This window comes from Eptatretus burgeri, chromosome 5, assembly GCF_056783735.1.
Source record: "Eptatretus burgeri isolate ZD-2024b chromosome 5, Ebu_testis_v1, whole genome shotgun sequence".
Classification (NCBI taxonomy): domain Eukaryota; kingdom Metazoa; phylum Chordata; class Myxini; order Myxiniformes; family Myxinidae; genus Eptatretus; species Eptatretus burgeri.
In genome coordinates this window covers 113,316,034-113,328,915 of record NC_140965.1, presented here as the reverse complement: position 1 = coordinate 113,328,915, position 12,882 = coordinate 113,316,034, and the positions used below count along the sequence as shown (strand labels likewise).

The 12,882-nt window shown below is 45.3% G+C and overlaps 1 protein-coding gene across 3 annotated transcripts in view; it reads left to right on the top strand.

Moving 5' to 3' along the window:
* The window catches only part of LMO2 (LIM domain only 2), a 28,418-nt gene that overhangs the window by 13,419 nt on the left and 2,117 nt on the right, over positions 1–12,882 (top strand). For all 3 annotated transcript variants that reach the window (XM_085883386.1, XM_085883388.1, XM_085883389.1), the window contains exon 2: positions 11,680–11,895. In XM_085883386.1, the coding sequence (XP_085739512.1) occupies positions 11,680–11,895 (216 nt within the window). The remainder of the gene's footprint in view (positions 1–11,679; positions 11,896–12,882) is intronic.

The following is a 12,882-nucleotide window of genomic DNA, read 5'->3' as shown; positions in this document are numbered from 1 at the left end:
TGTTTTTTTGCCTGCTCAACCATGCCTTGACTTGGAACAGGCCACAACGATTTCTTAATGAGAGTAAATTTTTTTCACTTTCCTCACTCATATTATCAATCGTTGTAAACGTCCAGAGACGCAAGTGTTCGAGGCTATATTTCATTTCTGCACATGCCATAACCTCGAGAATCTCTTAAACTAAGCCGAAGTACAAAATTTTAGCTTCAGACTTGAACTTATCAGCCGTTTCGGCTGCTAAAAAAAGTACTCATTTGTTCAATTCACACATTCTTTGGACATTCCTGGGTGCACGGGTTTATATGACCGACGGCAATGGGTAATCGCTTGCCAAGCCAGGCATTCCATTGGAGTGCCTGCTTGAGTGCCTAAGCCACTTGGCGAGCACTCACCAAACTGCTTGATGCTTCATTTCAAAACCACTAGAAGTCAGACCCATCGCTTCACTGATGGAAATACCAACCTTTGCATAACTGCTAACAAACAAAGAAAAAAACAAAATAAAAATGAACATAAAGCTCAATATTATTGTACTGTGTGAACGATTATATTTGGTGAAGAAAAGGTTGAGGAATGTGCAGAAAGTGGAACTTCATTTGGCAAAATGTCATGCTCTCTAACCTACTTTTACTATCCATGATGATCGAGTCAACAGGGGTCCAATTTTTTTTTCTCGGAAATTACATTCCCAGTTTTGTTTTTTCCTGTTTTGTGCGATCTGCTTTCATGACAAAATATTCATATAAATCCACTAATAGTTTCTGTAATATATTAATAGTCGGCAGTGGCTCAAAATGGAGAGGTACGAAGACAGCACACATGAGGGGAAAGGGGGAGAGGCAGATGTAGTGGTGTTTGTACATGCCTGTATGTGAGCAGGTTGCAGGAATGCATATGGGTTGGGGCATGCATGCAGGCAGGCCTTTTCCAAGTAGATAGCATGGGTTTTAATGTCTAAATGCTCCCACCCGGGTTTTACATGGATCATGGCAATTAAAAATAAAACGTTGCTGTTTGAGCATATTTTATTGCCCCAGTAATGCTCTGGTATGCTGCCTCCCCTCCCCTCACACTTCCTTCCCTTACCCTTATGCTGCCTTGTATCCCTCTCCTCACACTGCCTTCTCCCCCCTCCCCCTCACCCTCACATTGCCTTCCCATTTCCTCACGCTGCCTTTCCATTCATTCACACTGCCTCCCCTTTTCTTCATACTGTTTCTCCACCCCCTCACACTTCCCTACCCTCAAGCTTCCCTCCCCTCCCCCCTCACGCTGCCTCCACTCCCTGTCACACTGCCTCCCCCTCCCCACCCATCATGCTACCCTCCCCACCAACCATGCTGCTCTCCCATCACGCTGCCTTTCTTTGTCGCTGCCTTCCCCCTCGCACTGCCTCCCCTCCCCCTCATGCTTCCTCGCCCTCACACTGCTCCCCATCCCCCCATGCTGCCTTCACCTGTTGTCTCCCCACTCACGCTGCTTCCCCCTCCCATGCTGCTTCCACCCCCGCCCCATGCTATCCTCCTCCAAAGCCCCCCCCACCATACAACCCTCCAGCAGTTGAGGAGAGGAATGAGAACGACAAAGAATGTGTGAATTAGACAAATGAAAGCCTTTTTTTTTGCAGTTTTTTTCACCCCCCCACCCCCGGCTTTCGTCAAGTCCCCCTATCAAATGCATATCCAGAACACCCCCTTCCCCACCACCCCTCCCTTTCTCTTCCCCCCCACCTTAATATTCCCATCAGCGAAGCAAAGGGTTGTATTTGCTAGTATGATGGAGTACTGTAGTACCCCATATGGAGGGATGATGTGGAAAAAAAATGGCACTCCCATTCTAATGTGGACACAATGATACACTCATAAACTCCGAAAGAGTGAGGTTATAAGCATTTAAAGCCATAACTTTTATTCTGGGGTGTTTTCTGAACTACCAAGACTGAAGAAGATGCAAAAGACATCGTTAAAGTACCACAATGAGAGATTGCTAAATTGCCAATTTAGACTTCTTCTTCGCCACTAAAAACAATGTTAAACTGTAGCCTGACCTACCTCAACAACTGCTGATGCTATGATGGTGAATCCAACGCGAGGAAGTTACGTTGTCTCTGGGCTAGTGCATGCAACCCAAATTAAAAAAATAAATATGACATTGTTTATTTATTTATTCATTGTATCACCTGGTGTTGGCTTAATGGTTAGTGTGGTGGGCTTGGGATCCTAGGATCCTGAGTTCAAACCCCCCTTGGCTGTTGAAGTAATACCAGGTGGGGTTGACTCTGCCTGTCATCCTTTTGAGGTCAGCAAAATGAGTGCCAGCTTGCTGGCCTGTACCACAGGAGTGGTGACCTGTACAGGATTGTGCCCAATAGCCAAGGAGACTGCTTAGGCAGCAACAATGCTCTGCACCAAGTATGGTCCTAATGAATGGATGTTTTATTGTGAAAAGAGGTTAGGGGGGTGGTGGGTGAATGGATGCTGGACAGAACCATTTCAAAAGTGATACATATCTAAATCAACGCCCAAATTAACTGAAACTAGTATCATTTTTTTTTAATAACATATATGGATTTAATCCATCCTAAAAGAACAAAGTATATAAAACATTGAAAATAAACAGAATGCTCATAACCCGTGAAAAGTTCTGCTCCCGTGAGCTTGAGGTTGTGATTATTCCTTTCAGTGTGGTGGTTATGATGATGATGCTCAAACCACAACAAAAGAAATCTCACTCACTTCGTTGTTCCATCACCATCCCACAACAAAAGTGAAATGTTAAAAGATGTCGTGATCCTAAACCATAAGAGGATTGTTGTGTCATATTGTGGCATCATAATGTGGTGTCATTCTTTATTGTTATTCTTCTTCTTCATCGATCACAACCCCACAACAAAAGTAAACTGTCAAAAGATGGTGTGATGCTAATCCATTAGGATTGTGGTGTCATATTATCGCATCAAAATGTGGTGTCATTCCACCTTTGTTTGGTTTTTTTTTTTTTTGAGATTTCATCCCTTTATGTTTTTATAGTTTTCTTGAAATGTCTTTTTCTTCTTCTTGTGTATATAAAATGTGTGTGTGTGTGTGTGTGTGTGTGTGTGTGTGTGTGTGTGTGTGTGTGTGTGTGTGTGTGTGTGTGTGTGTGTATACACAATACATATATTGTCATGATTGTGTGGGTAGATGGAAGAATCTAATAGGGAATACAGCATTGTGTAGAATTGCTTGGTCTGTGCATGAGTAGAAGGCATCTCCATGTGAGCAAGGAGGGAATCGGTGAGCTTAAGTGTTACGTGTCACCACACAAGGGGTGGTGTAGTGCTAATTAGCCTATGGAGTAAGAATAAGCTCCCCAGCATGTGATTGCCCTCTGTGATTTTTCCCTATGGTTTTTAAGTTTCAAGATCAGCAATAAAGGTGGGGAATGCGTCCCTGAAAACACAAATGGGCAGAAAGCCCCACTTTCAAAGGTTCACAACAAGCGAAGTCACGCCACTGAGGGACGATTGATGGGCATGACATCAGAAGCTCGCTAAGCAGGAGAAGCCCTGCCTTCCTGGGTTTGGTGCGTGCAAGCCGGAGGTGGAAGATAAATAGATTGGTGTGATCAAATTCAAAAAGTGCATGGAGGGGGGAGTGAAGTTCAAGTTGGCTGGCGCATTGTGAGAGGCTTCCGACTACTGTATCGGACAATATATCGGCATGATCAAGGTCAAAGGAAAGAGGTTGCGCATTTTAAGAGGAAGGAGTTGGCTTGGCATTTTGGGAGAGTCGTGATCAGAGTGGAGACGCGAGATGCATTGTTTGGAGAGGTGAGAGCAGAGGTTGAGCACATGCCAAAGAGGATGACATGGTCATTGATTTAGTGTTGGGGGGCAGGGGGGGTTGGCTCGTGTGGTGAAGTAAGATGCTGGCCTTTTGCTTCTGGTTGGGGCGATGAGGACGATTAGAGCACCTGAAGCCATTACACTGGGGCTTTGAGCCTTGATGTGGAGTGCCTCTCGTGGATTACCTGGCATGCATTCGTCCCACTACGAGAGAGGCGCCTCGATTACAGTTCCACTTCAGATCAGCTCTGGACCAAGCTAAGTGAATGAATAATTTGGAGGGAAGGTTTTTCTTTTCATTTTTTTGTCCCCTTTGTCTGTATTTGAGTCTGTGTGGGAGGTGCCTCGACTGGAGGATATATTTGCTTCATTGTTATTATCTTTACCTTTTTGAATTATTGTCCGTTGTAAATATTCATTTATTTTCATTAAATGTATTCCTTTTAAGAAATTGTAGCCTTGTGCTGTACTGGTGCAGTCCCCTGTGCTGTGCTCCTCCCCGTGCTCCTCCTGGGTGGATCGTCTCTCCGCCATTACGCCGCCCCGTTAATGCACGCACATTAATCTCCGAGTCTCGGTTGTCAAAGGAGAAACTTTGCCATCCTATATATATACATATATATATATATATATATATATATATATATATATATACATATATATATACATATATACATATATACATATATATATATATATATACATATATCCATCCATTCGTCGTGCTCATACATATATACATATATATATATATACATACATATATACATATATATATACATATATATATATATATATATATATATATATATATATATATATATACATATATATATATATATACATATATACATATATATATATATATATATATATATATATATATATATATATATATATACATATATACATATATATACATATATACATATATATACATATATATACATACACACATATATATATATATATATATATATATATATATATATATATATATATATATATATATATATATATATATATATATATATATATATATATATATATATTGTTGCGGTATTCGCGCCCGCCGGCGTGCTGACGGCCACGTAACTCGAATCGCGGCACGTCGCCCACCGGATGGACAATCCAGTCGTGACCCTCTCGGACTAACGCCGGGAACCAGTCACGGGTGGACCTTTCGGTCTCACCGCGATCGAGCCAATCAGCCCCCACGTGGGATAGGGTTGCTCGCCAAATTCGACCTACCTAAGTACCCACGCGGAGGGTAGACCGGGCGATCGCACCTCGCCGCAGGTCGACTTCGGACACGGGCCACTTAAGCGACCCGTTCCGTACTATCAGAATAACCGAGCGGTGTTATCGTCGACCTCGACGGTTCGATTAATTATCGGGCGTATTCAGCCCACTACCAACCCTTTACGTGAAGCAAGATGGGGATTCAATAGAGGAAAAGACGAAGCGAAGCGGGAAACAGTTCAACACAAAGCACATTTATTCGCGGCACACGGGAGCACACATATACAATTCCACCAAACGCACACAGAAAAGACACAATGTAATTTACACAAAAAGCAAATGTAAAAGCGAAAACACAATGCAGAGCTAATACCGACTACCGAGCACACGGCAACACTTATACAATTCTACTTCACAGACGGCGCCGACAACACATACCCAAAACCAAGGAAAAGAATACCCTCAAGGATGAGGCGGGCCTGAGGCCGAGACCGGGTCGCGCCTACCTGTCTGGTGATGAGACGCGGAGCGGCGATGGCGCCTCAACTCCGCGGGCCTCGCGGACAGTGTCTGGTAGGGGGTGGGAAAGGGGCCCCCTTGGTCGCACTATCTCAGCGCGGGGGGAAACAGGAGGGGGTTGCTGATGCTCGGGGTATAGAGGATTTTTATTATCCCGCGACGAGCGTCTCCACCTCGGCCAGGTCGCGCTGTCGGCCTCCCAGGGGTGCAGCTCCCTGCACGACGCGAGCACCCCCTCGTCCGCCCTCGCCGCCTCTCCACAGCTCCGTCCCCTCCGTTCCGACTCCAATGCACACGACGACCAGCTCCTTCTTGCCAACTCCACCGCCCGCGAAGTCTTGACTCTCTGTTTCCGACTCTCCTACTCTCCGCCTCTCGACTCTCTGGACTGACGAACACGGTCCTTTTTATCCGCCCCGTAGCTTCGCCCTCTCATCTTTGACCCCCTCCCTTCGACCTTTCACCTCGCTCCCCATTGGCCCGAGAAAAAGTGGGCGTGAAGGCTTTTTGATCCATAAATTTGCATATATCGATCGCCCTGGGGGCGGGGCCAATTCGCCCCTCGCTCACCGATTGGACGGCAAAAAGTGGGCGTGTGTCGTTTTTGATCCGTTTTTGAAGCACAAAATCCGTGATTTTGTACACGCTGTTCGGCGCGTGCCCTGCACGAGTCCAACACCGGTACCCACAGCGGGGCAAGAACGGTGGCGATGCGACGGTTGCGAGGTGTGACGGGAAGGTCGTGGCGGTTGTGGTGAAGCGGCGTTGTGGTTGGTGGTTGATGTTGTGGTTGTGGTGGTAATCATGGCGGTTGGTCCAAAATAAAGATAGCAAAAGAAAAACGGCTATCCTGAAGAGTCGCAGCACGCATAAATGACATGTATTCCCACTAGACAACGGGTTTGGGCCTAACTACACATGTACTTACCGAGATACCTCACCTAAGGGACCTGAATGGTGGTTTGCGAATTTGGTAACCACAACAATATATTTATGTATATGGTGTCCTAAAAAAATATACAACTTTTCATCTGCAAAGAGGATGGTCATAACATATATTTTGAAAAAAGATATATGGCTGGATAGAAAGCTGAAAGGTTGACGTTTATTGTACCAATGTCAAAATTGCCACCAAAATTTAAATTTTGGGATAGAATCGTCGTTTTCTTTTAAACGACATGTTCGACGTAGACTTCACGTTGTCCAATCACTGCCTGCCAACGCGTTGTCATGTTCTCCATCACTTTGGGAAGCGTTTCCTGAGGAATGTTCTGGATTTCTCGGTGGATGTTTTCCTTCAGCTGATCGAGAGTTTCCATAGATCCTGTCCTTGAGATAGCCCCACAAGAAGAAGTCTGGAGGAGTAAGGTCAGGGGAATATGGTGGCCACTCAACGTCTTCATAGAGGGAGATAAAGCGGCCCTCAAAATGTTGGTTGAGAAAACGCCTTGTTTCCCTGGCTGTATGGGGCGGTGCCCCATCCTGCTGGAACCACTGGGTCCTCATCTGGATCAGGTTGTTTCTCCTACGGGCCTGAGTACGTAGCTCAGGCAGATAGAATTCCTAAATCATTTCGCGATAGTTCCTCTGGTTTACCGTGCAAGTGCGTCCCTGGTCATCTTCAAAGAAGTATGGACCAATTATTCCATACTAACCAACCGCCACCCACATGGTGACTTTGAGAACAGATCGAGGCACCAGTTCAGTTGATGCATTACCAGGATTTTCAGTTCCCCAGCACCGAAAGTTTTGCTTGTTTACCTCCCGGGACCTCCCGGGACAAGTCTGCATCTTCCTCCAACTTTCCTTAGAACCAATTTGCAAAGTCTAGTCGTTTGCATTTCTGTTGATCAGTAAGCACCGTTTCCATTTGAATTTTGTATGGAAAGGCATGAATGTCTTGGCGAAGGATCCTCTGAACGGTGCTCTTATAAATGTTTGTCTCAGCAGAAAGTTGGCAAATCGAGTTTTTGTGATTCTGAACGACCGCCTGTCTCACCATTTCCACATTTTCTTCACTACGACCTATCCTCTTCTGACCACTGTGACTCTTGTGAAGGTCACAGATGGTTCCCACATTGGTAAACTTTGTGATGGTGCACTTTATTGTCCAAAAGTTTGGTGCATGGCACAAGTGGATACCGAAATGTCTCGAGTAAAGACGTTGTACCTGTATGACACTTTTTGTCTGTTGCCAAAGTTCAACAATTTTCATCCGTTGTTGTACGGTCAGTCTTGGCATTTTTCGGCGCTTGCTTGGTATCAAAATAAACTTCAGGGTCTCTGCAACAAGAAATGAAGCATTAGTGAAAAAATTACTGCTTTTTAGGATCAAACGAAGCATTTTAAAAGTTGTATATTTTTTTGGACACCATATATATATATATATATATTATACACACACACACACACACACACACACACACACACACACACACACACACACACACACACACACACACACACACACACACACACACACACACCACCCATTGCTTCGCTGATGAGAATACTAAAAGTGAGTGGGGTGGAGAAAAGTGGGGAGGTGAAGGAGAAAGAAAGAGAGAGTGGATGATGATGGAGTGAGAGGGGAGAGGAAAGGGGAGAGAGGAGGGAGGGAAGAAAGATGAGGGTGGGGGAGAGACGAGGAGGGGGAAAGAGACAAGGGAGACAGAGGAATTTCCCCTCAATCTCACTCTCCCCTCCCTCCTCCACGCCTCCTTGCTCCTGCATTAGATCAAGAGTTTCCTCTCCGTCTACTGTAGGAGTGAGGAGGGGTGGAGGAGGGAGGGGGAGTGAAGAAGGTGTAGGGAAAGAGAGAGGAGGGAGGGGAGTGAGGAGGGGGTGGTGGAAGGGAAGGCTGTGTGAGGAGAAGAATGGAAAGCAGCATGAGACGAGGGGAAGGAAAGTCAGCATGATGGGAAGGGAAGGCAGAGTGAAACGAAGGGAAGGCAGAGTGAAACGAAGGGAAGGGAGTATACTGGGGCATTACCATGGCGAAAGTGCTTTCAATCGTCGTTTGTGAAAGCAAACTTGTTAGTGTTGCAGACATTCTCAACCGCCACTAATAAGTACTCTGTCTGGTGTTTATTTCAAATGTTCCAGCATATTGGACGTATTCCAGTAATGAACAAGGTCAATTGAACAATGTGAGCATGCAACTTTCAGATGTTTAACCTTCCCAAAATAGTTCCAAACTACACTTCTTGATCTTTTGAATGACATGGTGGCAAAACGTTATGTGACGATATATTGCCTACCCATCCATCAGCAAAGCAATCTGCATACTTTACCAGCCAAATGAGAGGAAGTGATTTTGGGGTGGAGGGGGAGGGGGGAGGGGGGAGAGGAGGTAAGCATGAGGTGAGGGGAAGGGAAGGCAGACGTGAGGAGGAGCATTAATTACGATTCATACTGTCTCATCAAAATGATTCTGCATGGAATACCAGTGAAGATGGAAATAAAATAATGTATGAAATACATTTTCTACCAGTCATACTATAAACACCACCCATTGATTAACACAGCCCCCATCTCTCTCTGTCTCTGTCTCCGTCTCCGTCTCCGTCTCCGTCTCCGTCTCCGTCTCCGTCTCCGTCTCCGTCTCCGTCTCCGTCTCCGTCTCCGTCTCCCTCTCCCTCTCCCTCTCCCTCTCCGTCTCCCTCTCCCTCTCCCTCTCCCTCTCCCTCTCCCTCTCCCTCTCCCTCTCCCTCTCCCTCTCCCTCTCCCTCTCCCTCTCCCTCTCCCTCTCCCTCTCCCTCTCTCCCTCTCCCTCTCTCCCTCTCCCTCTCTCCCTCTCCCTCTCCCTCTCCCTCTCCCTCTCCCTCTCCCTCTCCCTCTCCCTCTCCCTCTCCCTCTCCCTCTCCCTCTCCCTCTCCTCTCTCTCCCTCTCCCTCTCCCTCTCCCTCTCCCTCTCCCTCTCCCTCTCCCTCTCCCTCTCCCTGTCTCTGTCTCTGTCTCTGTCTCTCTCTCTCTGATGTAAGAATGCTCTTCACAAAGCATTGGTGCCACCAACACAGCTTCCTGAGAAAGGGTTATAATGTGGGGGGGGGGGGGGGTTGCCATTGCCTTTCCAGCAGTAGTTAGGGCAATAAAATTCGGAATTTATTCATCGTGCTGGCAATAGCTCGCACACTCTTCACAAAGGACACCATGGCATCTTAAACGTTCACCGACTAATGCAGACAGATGGGATGCCCAGTTTAAAGTCCAGCCGATGGACAGCACATACATTTATGAATCGCCATGTCTGTGAAACACCGGGATCATAGTTTATAGCTGGGCAGGGATTCAAACCCAGGCTAGATGGCTTAGGGGTGAGAGTGCACACCTCTTGATCATCCTGTCATCCCCAAAGTCCCCACAATTCCTCCTCTATTACCGTAATCTCTTAAATAATTTCCCCTTGTAATCTGGTGATGTGTTTCTTTTATAAATCGCTCTGCAGCTCGAAAACCAGCAAATAAATAAAATCAAGACTCTCGCCTCGATCAAGCTTATCCAAAACCTCCACTTTCTGAGTCAAAGACATCACTTTCCTCGACCTATTTGCACTTTGTTCACCACGAGCAACAGTTTTCCTCTTGGGGGGCATGGAAAAGGAACATATGAGTGAGAGAGAGAGAGAGAGAAGAGAGAGAAGAGAGAGAAGAGAGAGAAGAGAGAGAAGAGAGAGAAGAGAGAGAAGAGAGAGAAGAGAGAGAAGAGAGAGAAGAGAGAGAGAGAGAGAGAGAGAGAGAGAGAGAGAGAGAGAGAGAGAGAGAGAGAGAGAGAGAGAGAGAGAGAGAGAGAGAGAGAGAGAGAGAGAGAGAAGAGAGAGAAGAGAGAGAGAGAGAGAGAGAGAGAGAGAGAGAGAGAGAAGAGAGAGAAGAGAGAGAAGAGAGAGAGAGAGAGAGAGAGAGAGAGAGAGAGAGAGAGAGAGAGAGAGAGAGAGAGAGAGAGAGAGAGAGAGAGAGAGAGAGAGAGAGAGAGAGAGAGAGAGAGAGAGAGAGAGAGAGAGAGAGAGAGAGAGAGAGAGAGAGAGAGAGAGAGAGAGAGAGAGAGAGAGAGAGAGAGAGACCATACAAACAGCAGGGTTGAAGGACTAATAATAGGTGTGGGGAGGAATGAGGTGGGGGCGGGGGGCGGGGGCACCTGGAGTGGACAATATGGAAAGAGAAACAAACTCTCGGGAAGGAAAAAGTGGAGATTTGGATGTAGGTTGGCTTGGGGGTGGGTGTGGAGAGAGGGTTGGTTAACAGGGGTAGAAAAGATCATTGTGTTGGATGAGAGATGATCTGAGATGGTGGTGAACAGTTGTCTTGAAGACTTGGAGAGATGAACGAGATTGAAGAGAATGTGGAAGTTGGTTCAACAAGCAGAAATAAATGAGGGGAGGTGAGCAGCGATTGTGGATTTTGAGAGTTTCACCAGAGGTGTTTGATGGTGGCGTGCACCATGCGCAAACCTATGGGGGTGGACAAATCACAGAAAGAGCAGACAGTGCAAGACCAGAAAGGAGGTGGAAGAAAACAGAGAGACCACCAATATTTCTGCGATGGTAAAATGATAACCCCAGAGACTCAGCGAGATCCAATAACTTGTTTGTGTTGAATTAATGAAATAGGACGAATTTGTTTTGTATCTGCTATTTCTTGTCAATTACAGATGACTTGTTACTGTTGGTGATTTGATTTCGCTTTTGGGAGATCAGAATTGCAGGGTATGAAAATTTGTGGCTTTTTTCTCCCCTTTCTACACATTTCGTATTCTCGACTTCCGTAACAGGGTAGTGGGATATATAACCACATCCGGCTTAAAAAAAAAACAAAGCAGGTGTGAGTGTGTGTGTGTGTGTTTGTGTTTGTGTATATTTATATATCTTTGCATCATATCAACTGTGCCCGCTCATGTAAATTTATAGGTACTGCTAAAGTCATGTCTGAGTATGTCATATTGGGTGGGATGCCATGGCCTTCCCACAGGAGAATCAGGCTGGATGTTGGAATTCAGCCATAGTATTGTGTCAATATTTAATACAGTAATATTCATTAACAATGTTTTTGAGGGCGGTAGTGTTTAGCACAGTATATACCATGTTGCTGTGTTTCCAGGGAGCCCGTGGATGAGATTTTGCGTATTCCTCCTTCAATGCTCAACTGTGCCGGCTGTCAACAACACATTGGTGACCGCTACCTGCTCAAGGCCATTGAAAAGTATTGGCATGAGGACTGCCTGAGTTGTGACCTCTGTGGCTGCCGTCTTGGGGAGGTTGGCCGTCGTCTTTATTACAAACTCGGCCGCAAGTTTTGTCGTCGTGATTACCTTCGGCAAGTCTTTTTTCACTCCCCTCAGCACTATTCTCATTTCAAGTGCCAGGAATAACCACACTTTTGTAACTTGCTCTTATATGCTCACTTCTTTGATTCATTCAACCTTCCTCTTTTAAGTTGTCTCAGCTGGAGGCTGTAGGAAAATCTTTTCAAGAATTATTCCTTGAGATAAGTTCACTCAGAATACATTATTCTTGCAGGGACTGATGGACACAACGAATGAACATTTGCAGTGAGTTAACACCTTTAAGTAATGAGCAGATAACATGGCTAATGATATAATATATTGTAAAGTAATAATCTAATCTGAATCAAATTGGGCTCGGCCATAAAGAGACTTCACAAAACAATTGTTGTTATTCATAGGTTTAAAGAAACAGCCAAAGTAGTTGAACGGCACAAACATCTGCGTGGGTAAAATTTCATTTTCGCATATCACTGTGGAGATTGAAGAAAAAGGCAGAAAGTTAAATCCCACACCTTGAATCCCACATTTCCCTCTGGGGATTGAAGTTGACACTACACTTGCAACCACCTCAGGTCCTCCTCTCTCCCTACTCAATATCTTCTCTCCTCAATAATTATATTCCACACCTCTCCCTTCTATTTGCAAGTTGCAATACTTCATTCCCTTTTCTCTCACCCCTCTCTTTCCTCTAGTTCATTCACCCCATTTTTGTGAATGTTGTTCCACTGCACAACTGTCAGTGTGTTACCTCCACCCATCTGTCATCCTGCTCTTCCATCAGTCTAAACCTTTTTTATACAAAAAATAAAAATGATACACCATTCACTTCAAAAAAGAAAATTGTTAAAATTATTGAACTAAAAATAATTGGGAAACAATAACAAGAATGATCTTTCTCAATTCTATGTATGAACTTCACGAGACATGCTGAGACTTTTCCCCCCTTTTCCTCGTCATCACCACCTCTCTTGCTGTGGTGTATACATGGCTTGACAATTCCTGTTCTGTTTCTCCTT